Here is a 20,367-nt window from a genome sequence, read left to right on the forward strand (position 1 = left end):
ATCCATAAATTAAACTGCTTAATTGAAGAGGTCACGTTACCATAGCAACTGGTCTCATTTTCACAGGAACCATGCAAAGACTAAAAAAGATCAGTTCAATTCACCAATCCTAGTTAATTACAGAACAAGCAGGTTACAAGATCTAAATTAAATATAAGGATTAGTAGGAAGTAAGTAACCACTCTGATTTCACTGAAGATACTTCAGACTAACAGAATATGAAAATCAAAAAAACTACAGATGGTGGAAACCTAAAATAAAGACTGAAAATGATGTAGTCACTCAGGAGGTCTGCAAGATCTGCAACACCAGGGACCCAAACAGTCTTTTCTTCTGAGGCAGCGATTCACTTGCACTTCTTCCAATCCAGTGTACTGCATTCGGTGTTCACAATGTGGTCTCCTCTACTTTGAAGAGCCCAAACGCAGATTGGGTGATCACTTGGTGGAGCACCTTTGTTCAGTCCTCAGATCGCCACTTCAACTCCCCAATCACTCCCACTCAGACCTTTCTGCCTGTGGCCTCCTGCACTGTTACAATGAGCCCCCAGGCATGCTTGAGGAACAACATCTCATCTTCTGCCTGGATATATTGCAGCCTGCTGGACCCAACATTGAAATCTCCAATATTAGGTAACTTGCTCTTTATTTCCTTCTGCCATCATTTATGCTGAGGTTTCCCTTTCCTATTAGTTTAGTCTGGCCTGCTGGGCACGTCCCACAGCCTTGTCATAAGTAACACATCACACATCTAAAGAAGAAAAATCAGATCCTAACTGCTGCTCCTACCGCTGCACTAACTAATCTGGTCTCACCCGATCAGAGAAATTCTGATGGTGAAGCTGGGAAGGAGAAAAACAGTAACTGTTTCTTTCCACAGTAGATAAATGATCTGCTGAGTATTTTCTGTTTTTATTCCTTTACAATAACACATGCATTCCAATGTCCTTTTACAGCATTGCAAAAGGCAGGCTGAATCCTTAAGTGAAAATAAGAAAAAAATGCAGATGCTACAAACCCAAAATAAAAAAAGATGTTGGGAGCATTCAGCAGGTCAGGCAGCATCTCTGGAAGGAGGAAGAGAGTTAACATTTCCATAACATTAAGGCTGAGTCCTTTATATCTTATTCACTGAAGAACAGCTTCCCTTGTGGCACCATAGGTGGCACCTTCAATTTTTTTTTGCAAAGTGATAGCATGCCCAAAATCTCACTTCCACATTAGTAAAGCACATATCTGTACTGCCCAAGTAGCATCAAATATTTAATGGTAAAGTACAACAAAATTTTACTTAAAAAAATAAAACTTCTTGCAACTTCTCAATCTGAAATATTCAGACAGTAGCTTCTGCACTGGATTTTAACCTTTTGAAATATTGGGCTCTATTCAGAGAACTGTGGCTCAGCTCCTTTCAAACTTCCTTGTTTGACAAAGCACACACAGAAGTCCAAAACAACCTGAAGGTCAGCACTCCACCAGTGAGCCCAGCTGCAGAGCACCCATGTGCTGGAGAAAGGGGCTGGATGTACTTTGCTGGCCAGCTGACATTTGGATGGGATCAAGGATCTTTTGGAAAAAGGAAAGTGGAGGGGAGCTTGAATTATTTTAATTAATTAATGCTTTAATTATTTGCATTTTGTGGTACTCTAAATATACTTATTTATATACATGATTTTTTAAAAACAATAATATTATCCCTGAATATTTAAATAAATTTAATGTCTCTATCGAAGTCCCATTCTGTTGTAAAAGATAACTGGACATGCAAGGGTTAATGGCTGGCAATGTAAGGGTTAATGGTGTGCAGTGATTCTTCCCATAGTGTGTTATTGCCTCAACCATGGATGAATATAGTTATGACTGTAAAAATGTCCAGGTGCATGTGAGAAAGAGAGGAGTTTTTAAGACATATCTTGTTTTGCTAAAAACTTGCTGTAAACAACTGCTTAGTAAGTGCAGCTTCCCACAGAGGTTTCTCACGAAGTGGGTACAAAGATGGGGACACTAATCAGTGAATCTCTGAGTGGGATCAGTACAGAGCTCGGGTTACACTGTTTACTCTTTCTCTGTATCCCTCGCTAGTGTTAAGATAATAAAGCATTAGTCATAAGTTCTTTGGTTCTGCTGTTGTCTGATTTATTACAGTGCGGGTCGACTTTCACATTATCCCTAAATATTTAAATAATTTTAATGTCACTATCGAAGTGTTCTGAGAACAGGGCCACGGTGTAACATTATATAAATCCTATGAGCCTTTTGAAATACAATACATCTGGCAGGATGACTCTCGAGTGTGGAGGGTCAGGTTCACTCCATCCAGATGTTTAGTGTGGCTCGCTGGCAGGCATTGTGGGCGGTGACTGCTGCACAATCTGGCCCATCTTTAAGTTTCACCTGTGCTACAGAAAGAATTAATGCATTCTGCTTTTCCCTGCAAACTCGAAGTAATAGCTTCTGTTAATTGGAATCATCTTTGTTCACACTCCTTAAACAGTTGAATTAATTATATTTTTTTTAAATACCTGAAATCTCAATTGGGCAGGTCCCAGAGGATTGGAAGACAGCGAACATCACGCCACTGTTTTAAAAAAAAATTATGTAGGCAAAAGGCAGGTAACTATAGGCCAGTTAGCTTAACATCTGTAGTTGGGAAAATGTTTGAAGCTATCATTAAGGAAGAAATAGCGAGACATCTGGATAGAAGTGGTTCCAGTCAGACACAGCATGGGTTCAGGAAGGGCAGGTCCTGTTAGACAAATTTACTGGAGTTCTTTGAGGATATAATGAGCGCAGTGGATAGAGGGGAACAGGTGGATGTTGTATACTTGATTTCTAGAAGGCATTTGATAAGGTGCCGCATAAAAGACATCCAATAAAATGAGGATGCATGGAGTTGGGGGTAATATATTAGCATAGATAGAGGATTGTTTAACCAATAGAAGGCAGAGAGTTGGGATAAATGGGTGTTTCTCTGGATGGCAATCAGTGCTGAGCGGGGTGCTACAGGAGTTGGTGCTAGGCCCGCAACTGTTCATGATATACATTAACAATTTCGAAAAGGGGATCGAGTGTAGCATATCTAAGTTTCCTGATGACACCAAATTGAATGGAAAAGCAAATTGTGCAGAGGATGCAGAGAGTCTGCAGAGAGTCTGCAGGTTAAGTGAGTGGGCAAGGGTCTGGCAGATGGAGTCCAATGTTGGTAAATGCAAGGTCATCCACTTTGGATGGAAAAATAGGAGATCAGATTATTTAAATAGTGAAAGATTGCAGCATGCTGTTGTGCGGAGGGGCTTGGGAGTGCTTGTGCATGAATCGCAAAAAGTTGGTTGGCAGGTGCAACAGGTTATCAAGAAGGCAACTGGAATTCTGGCCTTCATTGCTAGAGGGATTGAATTTAAGAGCAGGGAGGTTATGCTGCAACTGTATAGGGTACTGGTGAGGCCTCACCTGGAGTACTGCATGCAGTTCTGGTCTCCTTGAGGAAAGAGGTAGTGGCTTTGGAGGCGGTGCAGAGAAGGTTCACCAGGTTGATTCCGGAGATGAGGGGGTTAGCCTATGAGGAGAGATTGAGTCGCCTGGGACTATACTCACTGGAATTCAGAAGAATGAGAGGGGATCTTACAGAAACATAAAATTATGAAAGGGATAGAGAAGAGAGAGGCAGGAAGGTTATTTCTACTGGTAGGTGAGAGTAGAACTAGGGGACATAGCCTCAAGATTCAGGGGAATAGATTTAGGATGGAAATGAGGAGAAACTGCTTTTCCCAGAGAGTAGTGAATCTGTGGAATTCTCTGCCCAGGGAAGCAGTGGAGGCTACCTCATTAAATATGTTTAAGACATAGTTGGATGGATTTTTGCATCGTAGGGGAATTAAAGGTTATGGGAAAAGGCAGGTTGGTGGAGCTGAGTCCATGGCCAGAATAGCCATGATCTTATTGAACGGCGGAGCAGGCTTGACAGGTCCTGCTATTTTTTATGTTCTTATTGCTGTAACGACTACATATTTTTGTGAGCAGTGTCAAAAGGCAACTATTGTAAGTTAAACTTGTCCTTGTATGCATCAGCTCAAAGCATTGCTGAACATCAAGATAAAATGCCAGCTGAAAATGGTGCAGCAAACAAAACAAGACACTTGAGTCAGCAGGGCGAAGGGCAGTATAATGGTTACAGCCCAAAAGACAGCCATTTGGCCTAGCTCTCAACCACAGCAATTCACCAGTTCCAACACTTCTGGCCCTCTCTCTGCAGTATTGAAATTTTATTTCCACCATATATTCATCCAGTTTCCCCTGAAGGCCAAAATGGAACTTGCCTTCACATCTGTAGGCAATGCACTCCAAATTGTAACCATATGCTGTGTTAAAACATTTTACCTCATGTCACGACAAATTCTTTTCTCTAGTCCTCAACCCCTTCAGCAAAAAGGAACAGCCTTTCTCTATCCACTCTGTCCAGAACCTTGATCAATTTTTACACTTCTATCAAGACTTCCCTCAGTATGTTCTTCTCTGAAGAAAACAGTCCCAACCTCTCTAAGCTGTCTTTGTGACTTCAGTACCTCAACCCAGGGACAATTCATGCAAATTTGTTATGTGGCGTCTTACCAGAAGCCTTCTGGAAATCCAGATTGACTGCATTCTCTTCATCAACTCTCAGTCACCTCATCAAAAAAAAATTCCATCAAACTGTTTAAACATGATTTGCCCTTAACAAATTTTGTGTTGACTTGCCTTAACTAATTTATCTACCTCCAGGTTACTGTTAATCCTATCTCAGATCAATGTTTGCAAATGTATTGACTTTAATATGCCCCAATTCTCCATTTACTAACCTTTATATTTATATGCTTGCAGAACACTTCAGGGTTACTGTTTATGTCAACAGCTATCTTCCCACCCCCCCCCCCCCACCCCACGTACTCTCTCTGTCTCTCAATTTATTTTTTACTCCCCTCTGCTTCTTTTATCAACAGCATGTTTCTGTCATAAACGGTTTTTTTCCCCACTTTATCTTCCTCTGCATCTCTCTTATCATTCATGGAGCTCTGAATTTGTTTTTCCTTTGCCCCTCCCGGGAATGTGCTTACGCTGTACCTGAACCATCCCTTCCTTATAGAATGCCCATGGTTCTGCTACAGTTTTACTTGTCAATTTTTGCTTCGAATTTGCCTGGGTCAAATACACTCCCATTGCATTGAAATTGGCCTTCCTCAAATTAATTACTTTTACTTTGGATTGCCTTTCTCCTTTTCTATAGTTTATATGTGGATACAAACCCACCTGATTCTCTGAAAAGAGATCCAACAATGGCACCTTCCTCCATGTACAAGTAACCAGAAAATTATCCTGGACATTTTTCAAAAACTCTTCACCCTCTCTGCTCCTAACACTTGTTTACACTGGCAAAATTAAAGTCACCCAATCTAACCATCCAAGAATTTTTGCACTTCTCTGCAATTCCCTGCACATTTTCCTATTTTTATCTTTGTTGGATGACTTAAAGAATATATCCAGCAATCTAGTGTTCGCTCTACTGTTTCTTAGCTCTAACCAAGCAGATTGATTCCTTGACCCTTCTGTGACATCCTCTCTCTCCAGAATTGTTATATTCTCTTTAATCAATACTGCTACCCTTCCTTCTTTCTTTCCTTCCCTGTCCTTCACAAGAGGAACTTGAATTTAATGGGCTACATTTGGCTGTCAAGATCAGCTTAACACTATTGCCACTTGTCATCATTTGTGTGCAAGTGTAACAGCAACTTCAGCTGAGGGGCAGATGTGTACTTAAATGTTGATATCCAAAATTGTGTTCAGCCATCCACAGCATTGGACATTGTGAAATTGCTTTATTTCTGTGGTGGATACAAACCAAACTTGCTCCAGAAATCTGTATTCCATATTACATTTCCCCACAATGTAGGAGGCCATTCAGTCCATTGATTCCATGCTGGCTCTCTGAGTAATCCCATCAATTCCACTCCCCCACCTGTAATTCACCTTCACACACACACACGCATTAATATCCCGATTCTTCCACCAGCTACCTACACTTGGGGGACCTTACAGTAGCCAATTAACCTAACAATCAGCATGACTTTAGCAAGGAAGAACCAGTGGATGCAATTTATTTCAGAAAGCTTTTGAATAAAGTCCCATATAAAAGATTAGTGTGCAAAATAAAAGCACATGAGAATTGGGGTTATATACCATCAAGGATACACTTAGCAGTCAGGTAGTATCCATGGAAAGAGAAACAGAGTTAATACTTCAGGTTAAACACTCTTTGTCAGAACGGGAAAAGAGAAATAAAAAAATACGAGTTTTAAGTTGAAGAGAAGGTGGTGAGAAGGATAGATAGGATAATGTGAAGGAATGCAGAAGCAGGGGTTCCTAACTCCAGTTGTACAGGGCCTTTGTGTAACTACACCTCGAGTATTGATCCCCTTATCTGAGGAAGGATGTTCTTTCTTGCTGTGGAGGGAGCACAATCAAGGTTCGCCAGACTGATTCCTGGGATAATCGGACTGACATACGAAACATGATACATGACGCATGAAGGGGTGGCACAGATGTTAAAGCTGCTGCTTCACAGCTCCAGCAACCTGGGTTCAATCACGACCTCTGCCGCTGTCTGTGTGAAGTTTATGTGTTCTCCTTGTGATCGTGTGGGTTTTCTCTGAATGCTAACTTCACAGATGTGTGGGTTGGTAGGTTAATTAGCCACTGTAATTTGTCTCTAGGGTGCTGGTGAATGTAGAATCTGTGATAGTTATGGGAATGTGGGGATGTTAAAATGGGATTTGGGTAGGATTACTGTAAAAGGGTGCTTGGTGGTTGGCACGGATTTGGTGGCCTGAAGAGCCTTTTTCTGTGCTGTATGACTCAATGAAGAAAGATTGGGACAATTGGACCTGCATTCGCTAGAGTTAAGAATAAGTGAGCACCTCATTGAAATCCCAATGGAACTTGGACAGACATGATGCAGTAAAGAGGTGTCTAATGGTGGGGAAGTCCAGAATCAGGGGTCATAGCCTAAGAATGCGGGGTAGGCCATTCAGGACTGAGATGAAGAGCAATTTCTTCACCCAAAGAATGGTGAACTTCTAGATTCTCTATTCTGGAAGGTAGTTGAGACCAAATTATTAATTTTATTCAAGAAGGAGTTCAATATAGTACTAAAGGCTAAAGAGATCAAGAGATATGGGGAGAAAGAAGGACAGGGAATTGCACTTGAGGAATCAGCCACGATCATATTGAATGGCAAAGTTGACTCAAACAGCCAAATGTCCCACTCCTACTCCTAATTTCGATGAAACAAGTGCACTCAGGGGAAACCCATAGTCAGATGGAAAATTGCGAACTCCACACACACAGCACTGGAGGTCAAAACTGAACCAGGATCACTACAGCTCGGAGAAAGCTGCACTACCTGCAGCCCCACTGTGCCCCACCGCTTGTGCACTTACATCTCCTCCTAAGCATGTGAGAGGTAGAGAGAGTGTGTGCAACTTTGAGAGACACAGGGAGCATGCAGAAACAAGACAGAGCAGCACAGAGTGCATGATCAAGTAACAGACAGGAATGATTGAGGCTTTGCACGAGCAGGCAAAGATGGCTACACAGCAGCTTATGAGAGTCTGGCCACAGTTTACAAGACTGCACATGAGTGAGCAATAAAGAGGCTACTTGCAAGCATGCACGGGAGAGGGATGAGATGCAGCGGAAAAGGCAGAACATTAATGAGTGACAAAAACAGGTGACATGTAAGGGAGAGAGAAAGATATAAAGCCAAAGCAAGTGTGAAAAGAGAATGAGAGAGAGCGAGATGCAATGAAAGGATAACATCTCTTTGGCACAAAATTGAGTCTTTGTTCCTTCGATTGAAAGTTTAAAAATCAGCAGCCCATCATCTGGTTGCTGGCTCAGAGCATCCCATTCTCCTAACACCCAACTATTTAAAAATACTCTTGTATGTCTGATGGTAGCATAGTCTAGAACCAGGAGACAGCCTAAGAATGTGGGGTAAGCCACTTAGGACTGAGATATCACTGCAGATAAAACTCAATTTATTGCAACTATATTTTTTAATATAAATTACACAATTAACCACAACCAATTATTTTAACTGCTGGATAATCCTAATGGAAAATATTCCTTTTCAGCCATTTTGCTGGAGAGGCCAGAATGGCTCAATCTTTGAAATGCAGCATGGCACAGATGTGCAAAAAGCTGAAAGTACAGCAAGTTGTTTTGCTGCCATCTGTTGGTACTATTTCAGCATTACGCCACGAAATTTGTCAGTAACAATGCATTTCAAAGCTGTTCTGGTTCACAGTTCTACTTTATTCTTGGCACATTAAGCACTGCAACACAAGATCTTTTGCCTTCCTTTTGGATGTTAAAAGTTACAAACTTCAACAGCTCATGCATTTAAAACTGGACCTTTCTTCCCCTCTCTTCGCTCTGACCCTCTCTCACCCAGTTCCATGCCTGGCCATGTTTTCCCATCTGATTTTCCCCTCTGATTCTGAATGATCAGTTCTCAGCAGAGATCTCAATTTCAGTGCCCTTATATCTGGGATTCAACAAGCGTCCAGCATGACATTTGAGCTCTTTTTCTGCCATCATCGCTAACTGCCAACACTCTCAATTTTTCCAATCCCCCTCACTCACTTCAACAAAACTCCTTTGGAACTTGCAGCATTCTGTTCCCTAACCCTGCTATAAGTCATTAAAACTCCTAACAAGGGTGGTACTGTTGTAGTTTGCTGAATTGACCTCTATCTCCCAGAGGCCATACATCAGCTCTCTGACACATCCATGACCCCATTACTGAAAATCAGGCCACTGTCTTCTAGACAGTCACTCATTTTCTTGGGAGATCTTCCCTCCCAAATATCCAGTTTTTGAGCCCACCATCCCTACACAGCCCACTTCTATCTCCTCCCCAAGATGCAAATGGAGGACTGCCCAGGCAGACCCACTGTTTCAGAGTGCTCTTGCCTCACTGAACTTTACTGAAGCCTCGACTCCATCCTTCCTCCCTGGTCCAGTCTTTCTCACTTACTTCCATGATACTTTGATGCTCTCTATTTCTTTGACAGCTTCCAGATTTCCTAGTCCCAATCTACTCATCTTCACCACATACAATCCCTGTATACTTACATCCCATACCATGATGCTCTGACGGCTGTCCACATCTTCCTTGAACAGAGGCCCACCAGTTCCTCTCCACCACCACGTTCATTCACCTGGCTGAACTCACTCTTACGCTGAACAACATCTGCTCCAATTATATCCTTGTTTCAATCTCCTTCCTCAACTCATTTTCTAGTACATTGCTGATTGTATTTGTGCTGTTTTCTGCACTCATACAGAACTCAAAAAAATCATATTTGATGCCAATTTCTATCCTGGTCTCACTTTCACATGACCTTTCTCTGACTCTTCCCTTTCTTTTCTGGATTTTCATTTCTCCATCTCAGGGCATAGGTTAGCAACCAACATACATTCCAAGCTCATCGACTCCCACAGCTGTAAAGATCAATGCTAAGGTCCTTGTCAACCACCTCCTCCCAGTGGCTGAAGAGTTGTTTTCCAAGTCAGAGTGAATTCATCCATCATGAGGCACATTGGATGTGCTCTTTATCACATGACAACTCCAAGAGAAATGCAGTCAGCAGCACCAACCATTATATAAGCTCACTGACGCCTTTTCCTCTGTCAATTGGGATGAACTGTGCAATATCTCCCTCAAATCTGGTTGCCCATAGAAATTTGTTTTATCTTATATTTGGTATACAAGCCATGATCCTAATCAATGGATCCAGAGATGTCTCAACACTTTTATTTTCCAATCTTTCTCACCACAATGGTAAATAAAGCTCCCCAGAGAAGTGGAACTGATCTATAGGACAAATGGGAAACTCTTCAACCTACATTGCCTCCACTCCAGAACCAACATTCCACCTCCCTCCCTCACCACCCAATCCCTCAATCTCAGCAATATCTACAAAAGAAAGATCTTCTTCCAAAAAGGCTCCCACTGTACAACATTGTGCCGTGACAATAAAGGGCCGCAACAAGACCCTGAAAAATAAACCATTTCCCTTATCTCAGGAGCCAACTCTCAGTGAAGGCAGACATCAGCAATGAATTTCACCTACTTCAGTGTTCTAGACTGCCTTTGGACCAAAGTGCATTTGAAGATCAAGACCTCAGACCAAACACAAAGTCCATGATTAACAAAGCAACAGTAATCTCCCTGGGTTCCAAAATGCTTCAGAGACTTTGAAAACTTGCACCAGGTTCCATCGAAGCACTGGAGTGGTACCACCTTTGCTGTCTCGGCAAAATCTTCCAAATCCATTGGCAGGATAAGCAAACCAATGTCACTATCCTCTCCTAGGTCAACTTCTCCAGCACTGAGGCCCTAATTACACTCAGTTCATTTCATTGGAAAGACCACATTATTTACACGCTTGACACTAGACTCCTAAACCAAATTTTATTCCAAACTCTGCAAATGGCAAGAGATTACCTGGTTGACAGAGGATAGATTTCACAGGAAAGATCTCAAAACCTTCTTTAAAAAAGTTCACCGACACACCAACTCCTGGGAATCCCCGGCTCATGACTACTTCAAGTGGAGGAGGAGCATTTAGGATGACACTGATAACCGTGCATATGCCAGAAGTCCAGTGTGAACAGCAGGAGTGCAGCATCTCACAAACTATCCACACACCTGCAGAGTCAAGCAACCTCCTGCCAAAACTGTGACAAAATCTTCAGGTGCCACATTGGCCTTGATCACTTCAGAACCCACAGAACTGGAGTCATCCTTGATCCCAAGAGATGGCCTAAAAGAGTAGGAGTCATTTACCTTATAGAATACAGCAGAACTCCAGTACTCTCAGTATATAATGTTGATTCTAAATTGAACCACTGCCACTCTCCTTAATGCATGCAGGAATGGACTGCTCCATCTGCTGAGATGTTGCAATGCATTGAACATTGTGCTGAAATCAATTTTGTTCGTCTATTGTGATGCCACAAATTATACCCCATTCTTTTAAAATGTTGTTTGTAATTTTTTTTCACCAGCTGTGTCTTCCTAGGTCTGTCAGAGTTGCATCTGAACTATATAAGAACTTATAATAGAGAACACCACACCAGTGATTTCATTGTGACTGAAAGCCACAAAAAATAATTAGAACAGACTTGCACGGAGTAAATATGATCTCAGTATTTAGAAACAGTCCAGGATTTTAACCTTCACGCATAAAGCAAAAAGTGGCACATTATATGAAGGATTACAATAAGATTAAGATTGTTTAATTCTTCAAAATCCAAATGGCAATTCCCCTTGCAACTGGGAACAGTGGGAAATTAAAAAAAAACTTAAGAGTTTCCACTTATGTTCTGGGTTGTTTACTGCATTGAAAGCAGTTTATAAATTCTAGTTGTTTAGGTGGCTAGTGATCTCAGCTACAAAGTATGATAATATGCTGATAAGATTTATGGGTTATGATCACAACAGCCAAATCCTGTAATCCCGAGAAGTAAGGGGAAATTACATATATTATGAATTACCCATTATTTAAAAACAAAGGACTATCCACGTGCAATGGATAGATATTTGGCTGAAAGACAAAAAGCAGAGAGTATACCAATGTGCTCCACTTCAGGTTGGTCTGTCTTATTGGTAAGATGGAACATACATAGTAACATCACAGAAGAGTCTGGCATGTTTTCTGCAAAGGTACAATTCTGTGAGTACAACTATGTCAGGTTGTTACAAACAATCTACTAGAGGAACTCAGCGAGTCAAGCAGCCTCTGTTGGGGGGGGGGGGGAAAGGAATTGTCTACTTTTTGGGTTGAAACCCTGCATTAGGTTGTTCTTATCATTTGTAGGACATCTTTGCAATTTAGACACCAAGACATTTGTGAAGAGGATTTTTATAAGTTCAGCTGGGCTGGGTGTGACTGCTTTGTCCAAATTCAATGCCCAAGTCACTGTAATAGCCTGGATTGTTTCATTCTTTCTCTGAATGAACATTTGTAATGGTGATTAATTAAATTTAAATTCCACAACTGTTTATGGCGGGATTTGAACTTGGATCTCCGAATTGTTAGTCCACGTCTTTGGATTGCTAAGCCAATAATATAACCGCTGAACAACCACTGTATCTTCTTTACCACTTGTCTTGCTATACTTGATGGCCCGTTTCTGATAAATTCGATGTATTTTTTGGAATGCAGCTACTTAAAGAGGAAAGAGATGAAATCTGATACATTGTCCAATTCTGATGCAAAACCAAAATTCAAATGGACTTCTTTACATTGATAGATTATTCCCCAAAGAGCTGAATATAGACACCATTTCGTACTACTTGATCAGCAACAGTCCTGTAATCCAATGGCACCTGGCACACTGCTTCTCACATACATAATAGTCATTGCACATGAACAGGCTATTTGGCCCAACTGATTGAAACTGCTGTTTGTACTCCATGCAAGCCTTCTCCCACCTTAACTAACTGTATACTCAGATCTATATTCGTCCATTCTCATACAAGAACCTACAACAATTCTTGCAAAATACCCTTGTGAACTCCATTTGACTTTGTCTGAAAGAACCATAGCTATCACTTTGACAAAGTCAGTTGCATAATTTATTTTCAATGCAGTAGCTACAAAATTACGCTGCTGATTTTCCATGCTTTCTTACTACTCCCTTTTTCTGTTTTAACTATTTACACTTCCTCTGCAACCATTTTTCATTTCTTTGTTTTGTTCCCACCCTTCATTTTCTCATTCAATAACTCCTACTCTCCATCATATTGCACACACACAAAATTTTCCTTTTTCTTCCAAAAGGCAGCATTCCCGTGTGTTTAACTATTCAAGAGAAAATGCCAGAAATTGCTGCTTTTACACGGTAATACTGAGCAGGATTGATAGTTTACTTTGATTGCAAATGCAAACTTCAGACCATTGGCTTTTGGAAAGTTGATTTGATACACAGCGTTTCTAAACTTTTAAACAACTGAAACTGTTCTTTTTGTTCATTTTGGCAGAAAGGATATGTAGATAAAGATGTGTACTGATGATATCTGCCCTTTGAATAAAACTTCCAAAACTTATAGTTCTTTTACGCATTAATAGCAGTGGGTGACCACAATATGCCCATGGCATACTGTCTGTAGATGGCACTGTGAAGCTGATGTATAAAAAATTGAATGCAAGTAAAACAAGCATGAATCGCAGGTGCAAATCTTTGAGTGCATGATATGGCTGCAAGTTGATTAGGAATCAAAACTAAGTAAACCAAGTTATCTGGTCCACGGGAATGGAAGGGAAAAAGGAGTAAATGAAAAAGAATATCAAAAAAAGGATCAGGATTATGCATTGGTGACCATGTATTGGTACAATTCAGAAATAAAAAGAATTTCAGAAACTAGTGGGTGATTTGGAAAAAGAGAATGGTCAGGATATAGGTGGGCCCCCTAAAAATCAGTAACTAGCATGAAGAATATAAATCAAAATTAAAAATTTCAGTGCCTTTGTTACTTTCGTGTATAACATTTTGTTGCAAAGTGCAACAGCAATTTATTATAGCTTTAATTCAATATGTATATTGCAGGATTGTGCAAAATTCTGATTATACTTGCTGAGGATCTAACCTTGTCAAAAACTGAGGTATTGTTGCTCTTTTTTTTAACCTTTTCAACAGCCGAAATAATGCTAAAACATACTTTCGTAGCAAGCTACACAAATAGAACAGAAACTGGAACAGAAAATTGCTTTTTTGTACTTCAGTGCAAAAGACAGTTCCATGAATAGCCTTGCAATTATCTTAAATATAGTTTTCACAACTGTAAAATAGTCCTGAAAATATTGCTTTTTGTTATTATTTTAAATGTAATCATTTTAAACAAGGTGAAGAACCAGTAGCTATTGTGCAATACCTTAAACAGACTACTAAAAAGCTTGAGTGATCAGAAAGACAGTGATTTATATAATCATAAATCATGAGCATATACTCAAGTAATGTGTTTCTTGATATTAAATGTGAAGATGACTGTGTACAGGATCTGTGTGTATCTGTGTTTCATTCTCCCTTATTTTCTGTTTGTACACCTTTTAAATTTAGTTCATTATCTTTCAGTTCAGACGATGGATATAAATCTGAAATATGAGGCAATACATTTGTTCCATACATGCTATGTGACTAGTTTCAATGTTTTCAACAATTCTTTTTGTTTTTTTTTCCCCTTTAAATGAATTTAGGGAGCAGGGAATTGTATATAAACAATATCTGAAAAGTGACTTTGAATAAGATTGAGTTAAAACCACATTGTTACTTAATAGTTTATAAAAAGGCTAGATGCATCTAAATTGAGACTCAAAATCATAGCCATCAGACTGACTTTTAGAAAATGAGTAATGGAATATAATTAACATGATACAACTTCATAGCCATAAATTATGGCAAGTAGCTGTCAGGCAGAGAAGAGGGATAGTGCAAGTGAAATCACATGGTTGGGGGATGGTAAAGAGCAGACAGTTGGACTGTTCTCACAAACCTTCCTGCTTACAGTTCAACAGCAGCTTAGTCAGTGGCTTTCATGCCTTTCTGCCTATTCCTTGCAAATGTTGGTGCACAACTTAAGTAAAACAGAAAGGAGTAAAACAAAAGAGGAAACATCCAATTGAAATCATACAAATTGACATTTGGCTGATAAATTATAGGTCGCAGTTCATGATAATGGTAAAGTACTTTGAAGAATTATTTTGCTCTTTCTCAAATGCCTTATGATTTTGCTATTATAGATTGGATCATGACTCCATCACTGTTCATCAGGCCACCAGACAATCATTGACCCCATTTTCTCTGTATCTTCTCTCCAAGCCTCCAAACTGTTACCCATCCATGAACAGTGTGCTTTATCTTCTCCTCAAAATCCACAGCAGGTACTGGTAGATCCCTTGTTTCATCTCATTCTTGTCCCACAGAACTCATTTAGAACATAGAACAGTATAGCACAGGAACAGGCCATTCCGCTATGAATATGAAGCAGAATTAAACTAAATCCCTTCTGCCTGTATGTGATCCATTTCACTCCATTCCCTGCACATTCAGGTATCATCCTAACAGCCTTTTAAACACCACTGTCGTATCTGCTTCCACCACTACCCCTGGCAGCCTATTCCAGGAACCTACCACGCCGTATAGAAAAAAATTGCCTTGCACATCTCCTTTAAACTTTCCCCCTCTAATTTTAAATGCATGGCTTCTAGTACTTGACATTTCTCCCCTGGGAAATAGATTCTGACTGTCTACTCTATCTATGCCTCTCATAATTTCATAAATTTCTATTAGATCTCCCCTCAGCCTCTGATGCTCCAGAGAAAACAACACAAGTCTGGCCAACCTCTCCTTTTCGTTCATACTTTCTAATCCAGGCAGCATCCTGATAAACCTCCTCTGTACCCTTTCCAAGGCCTGCACATGCTTCCTGTAATGGGGTGACCAGAACTGCACAGCACACTCCAAGTGTGCCTAACCAAAGTTTTATACAGCTGCAATGTGACTTCCTTACTCTTGTACTCAATGCCCTAACCAATGAAGGCAAGCATGCCATATGCCTTCTTTACCACCCTGTCTACTTGTGTAGCCGCTTTCAGGGAGCTGTGGACTTGAATCCCAAAGATCCCTCTGTACATCAAGGCTGTTAAAAGGTCCTGCCATTAACTGTATACTTTCTACTTGCATTTGACCTCCCAAAATGCAACATCTCACACTTGCTTAGATTAAATTCCATCTGCCATTTTTCTACCTACATCTGTAACTGATCTATATTCTGCTGTATCCTCTATCAACCCTTTATTCTGTCCACAACTCAACCATCTTTGCATCATCTGCAAACTTACTAACCCACCCATCTACATTTTCATCCAAGTCATTATAGAATATATCACAAACAACAGATGCCCCAGCACCAATCCCTGCAGAATACCACTGGCCATAGACCTCCAGCCAAAATGACACCCTTCCACTACTACCCTCTGTTTTCTATGGGCAAGGCAATTCTGAATCCAAATTATCAAGTCACCGTGGATCCCATGCATCTTTATCTCTGGATCAGCCTATCATGAGGGACCTTGTCAAATGCCTACCAATCCAAATCCAAGTAGACAACATCCACTGCCCTACCCTCATCAATCACCTTTGTCACCTCCTCAAAAAACTCATTCAAGTTTGTAAGACATGACTGGCCCTGCAAAAAGCTAAGCTGACTGTCCCTAACCAGGCCACATTTTTCCAAATGCACGTAAGTCCTTTCCAATAGATTCCCTAGCACTGATGTGATTATAGGCTAACCAGCCGATAATTTCCTGGATTATCCCTATTTCTCTTCTTGAACAAAGGAACAAAAATATCCACGCCCCTAATTATCTACTTGTCCAGTCACCCCAGCTCACCATACTTCTGATGCTCTCTGCCACTTTGGCAGCTTCCGAATTCTTGGTCTCAACCAACTCATTTTCACTGTGGATCTAATCCATCTATACCTCCATCCCCACCAGGACTGTCTTAAGGCCATTTGCTTCTTTGTTGGACAGAGACCATTTCCCCATTATCACCATCCTCTTTATTTGGCAGAACTCATTCTGACAATTTATCCTTCAACCGCATTCACTTTTTCCAAATCAAAGGGGTAGCAACGGGAACCTGCCTGAGCCCAAGCTATGCCAGTCTTTTTGAGGGCTAAATTGAAAGGTCCTTTTTTTTCCAGTCCTACTCAGACATCCTTCATCACCATTTTTCCAGTACAATAATGACAACGTTGGTGCTGCTTCCCATTCCTATACAGAACTCAAAACATTCATCACCTTTGCTGCCAATTTCCACCATTGCAGGCTCACAGATGTTTGACTACATTCCCTCCCACACTACTTCCTGCAAGGACTCTGTTCCATTTTTGCAGTTTCTCTGGCCTTGTCGTATCAGTCTGATTGACAACACCTTCCAAAGCAGTACTTCATGAAATGCTTCCCTTTTTCTGTAACTACGGTTTCCTCCCCACTGTTGTTCAGAGGACTCTCAAATACTTCTGCTCTATTTCCTGCATGTGCCCTCAATACCAGTCAGAGTCGCAGAGTGATACAGTATGGAAACAGGGCCTTCAGCCCACCAAGTACATAACAACCCATTTACGCTAATCAACCACCCATTACACTAATCCTACATTACTCTTATTTTTTTCTGTTCTTCCACACTCTCATCAACAACAGACCATAGACAGAGTTTTCTGCCCTACCTTCCACTCCACCAGCCTCTAGATCATTTTAATTTCTGCCACCTTCAAGATGATGCCAAACCCAGACATTTTCCTTCCATTTTCAGCATTCTAAAGGGATTGGTCCCTCTGCGACTCCTGGGTTCAATCTCTCTCTCACTCTCATTGCCCTCATTCATCTAATAAACAAGTGGTTTCAACTGCATCTTATGACCATGATAACCCTGGCTTCTCCTTATCAGAGAAATTTCTTTTGTCCCATCCAACCCTCCCTCTCTGCAACTTAAAACTTGTTTTCCCTCCTTTCCAGTTCTGACAAAACATTTTCAACCTTAAACTTCAATTCTATTTCCTATTCCACAGATGTAACCTGACCTGCTCTGTGTACAGATCATTGAATGATAACTTTAATTAATATGGCTTTTTACTTCTCCATAAATTTATTTTGCAAGTAATAGTCTGTAACACTTTACATTTATAATACTTTTCTAACTCCTAGGGATCTGTTTCCATGCCCAGTAAAAATGGATTGACATAAACTAGCTCCCAAATCCACCTGAAATACCAGACAGACGTGTTATTTTCTCATATTTGCTGTTTCAGTCATTAAATATGAATAACTGCAAGATGCATTATATATTTAAACCTACCATTGAAGTAATAGATCTTGCATCATCTTCATAGGCCAGCACTGGAGGTGGTTCCTTCCCATCATTTTCTTTGACCTTTTGATCCAATAAATCTTTCTGTGCCAAGAGTTTAGCTTCAGTACACTTCATCTGCTGAACATTTTGCCTCAGCTCCTCCAATGCCTGCTTCTGACTCAGCAATAGCACAATGCTGGTAGAAAGAAATTTTGAATTAATTATACATTCACCATCTTCATTATGAAAAGGCACACCCGTATGCAAGGAAAATAACCTTTTCTTAAAGCAATTCATGTAGAATTAACATTCTTCAAAAGTAAAGAAAAGCCAATATTTTGTTTTCATTATTCGTGTTAAAGCTAAAACTAGCAAAGTTAGGAAAACAATTGGGGGAATTTCAGTTAGATGGAGACCAGAGAAGCTACAGCTATTAGTCCTTGGAGCAAAAAGGCTAAAAGTTGCTTGAACAGAGCTTTTCCAAATCATAAAAGATTTGGTGCAAGTGTGTAAAGAGAAACTGTCGAATTTTCAGTGGCAAATGGTTCAATTATTGAAATATGCAGATATATGGTATATGACCCAAAAATAAGATTTTTATTTTTAAACAGCAAATTATAATTTGGGATCTACTGCCTAAAAGGGTAATGAAAGCAGATTTAATAATGAGGAAGTGGAAGAGGAATAATTTGCAACACTCTGTGGAAGATGTTTGGCAAAGGTGATAATTGGATAGCCTAATGGGACGAATGACCTCCTCCTCTATGATTGTGTGGTACGATTCCATGAATCTATGCTGTGGAGATTTCAGGCAACCTCAAACATAGACTACATATAAACATGAGAAGTCAGGAAACAGATTTAGCATATACAGGCACTTGAAAGGCCATTATTCATCCTTAATAGCATTCAAAAAAAATGTAAAAACAGCAGCACGATTTATGGAAAAAAAACAAAAATGCTGATAGCAGCATGATGTACAAGTCAGCATCAGATTCTCCAGGTCATTATTATATGAAAGCCCAAGGGAATCTCAGAGAGACAGCGTTGGGAGTTCTGAGTGGTAGAAGTGATAAGGGATCAAGAATGAAGATTATGCAAATTTAACTGCAGAGCACTGCAATTTAACAAGGTGCATTTTGATTCACCATCTGGAAGCTTTTCAGGTAGTCACTACGCTTTAGACTGGAGGAATTTTGACAGCAGTGTGGTGAGAAAGATAGTCCAGAACCCCAGGGGTTCCAGATCATGGACCAAAACAGTGGATAGTGGTTGGGGGATGATGTGCAGTGGTGGATGGAGAGCAGACAGATGCAAGGAGTGAAGGTTAAACTGGCAAGCTTGCTGGACCTGGAGGAAACATTCATGCTCCTCCTCAGTCTACAGGCTGAGCTATAATGGTGCTTATCTTATGAATTCAGCCCTTTAGTGCTGAGTTTTCCAAGGTCTGGGAAACAGCCATCTCTAGTTAAAAAATGGCACTTAAAAATTGGCAGCCTGCTATCAGAATTCTAAGTGAGCAAGTTCAAGGCACCTTCCAATTTTATTTTTACAATTTAATCTCTGACATGAGCCCAATGTAACTCTATTTGGGACTTCATAATGGAACTAAATTTCTTTGGCCTTTCATTGGAAAACATGTTTCCTATAGTAAATGGATTGCAGGATTAATAGGATTTTGTTATTACATTTCAGAATGAATATTAAAAATAATGGAGAAACAAGAGCATGCGTGTGAATGAAAGAAAAAATGAAGGAAGGCTATGCATTGATGCACCTCCTTTTACATTCTCAACAAATCTTAAAGTGGTTCAAAGTTAATTAAACACTTCTTGAAACGCAGTTACTGCTTCAAATAGAGAGAAAGGTAATAGCAAATTTGCACGTGCAAATGGCAGCAGATGCAACAGTGTGATATTTGACAAATGATAGCCAAGGTACCAAAATAATCTTCGAAAAGTAGGCTATGGACCAATTGCTGGTAATTATTATTAGTATGGACAGGTACTTGACAGTCAGCAGAGACAGATGGGGAGAAAGATCTATTTCTGTGCTGTATGATTCTTTGAAGGTCTTAGATTCATGAAGTCATATAGCTCGGAAGCAGGCCACAGAGTCCATGCTGCTCATCAAGCAGCCATCCTCACTCATCCTATTTTAATCCCATTTTATTATCCCCACATTCCCTTCAACTTTCTCCAGATTCTTGACTCATCTACACGCTCGAGGCAATTTACAGTGGCAAATTAACCTTGCGACCCATACACCTTTGGCATGTGGGAGGACACCGGGGTATCTGGAGGAAGCCCACATGAACACAAGGAGTCTACACAAAAAGAAAACACACAGGCAACAGCACTGGAGGACAGGATTGAACCTAGATCACTGGAGCTATGATGCAGCAGCTCTACCA

General features: G+C 40.4%; 1 protein-coding gene across 4 annotated transcripts in view; it reads right to left on the bottom strand.

The window, feature by feature from the left end:
- The window catches only part of fer (fer (fps/fes related) tyrosine kinase), a 116,550-nt gene that overhangs the window by 39,051 nt on the left and 57,132 nt on the right, over window positions 1-20,367 (bottom strand). For all 4 annotated transcript variants that reach the window (XM_052020108.1, XM_052020106.1, XM_052020107.1 and 1 more), the window contains one exon: window positions 17,961-18,150. In XM_052020108.1, the coding sequence (XP_051876068.1) occupies window positions 17,961-18,150 (190 nt within the window). The remainder of the gene's footprint in view (window positions 1-17,960; window positions 18,151-20,367) is intronic.

The sequence above is a fragment of the Pristis pectinata genome, chromosome 7 (assembly GCF_009764475.1).
Source record: "Pristis pectinata isolate sPriPec2 chromosome 7, sPriPec2.1.pri, whole genome shotgun sequence".
Taxonomy (NCBI): domain Eukaryota; kingdom Metazoa; phylum Chordata; class Chondrichthyes; order Rhinopristiformes; family Pristidae; genus Pristis; species Pristis pectinata.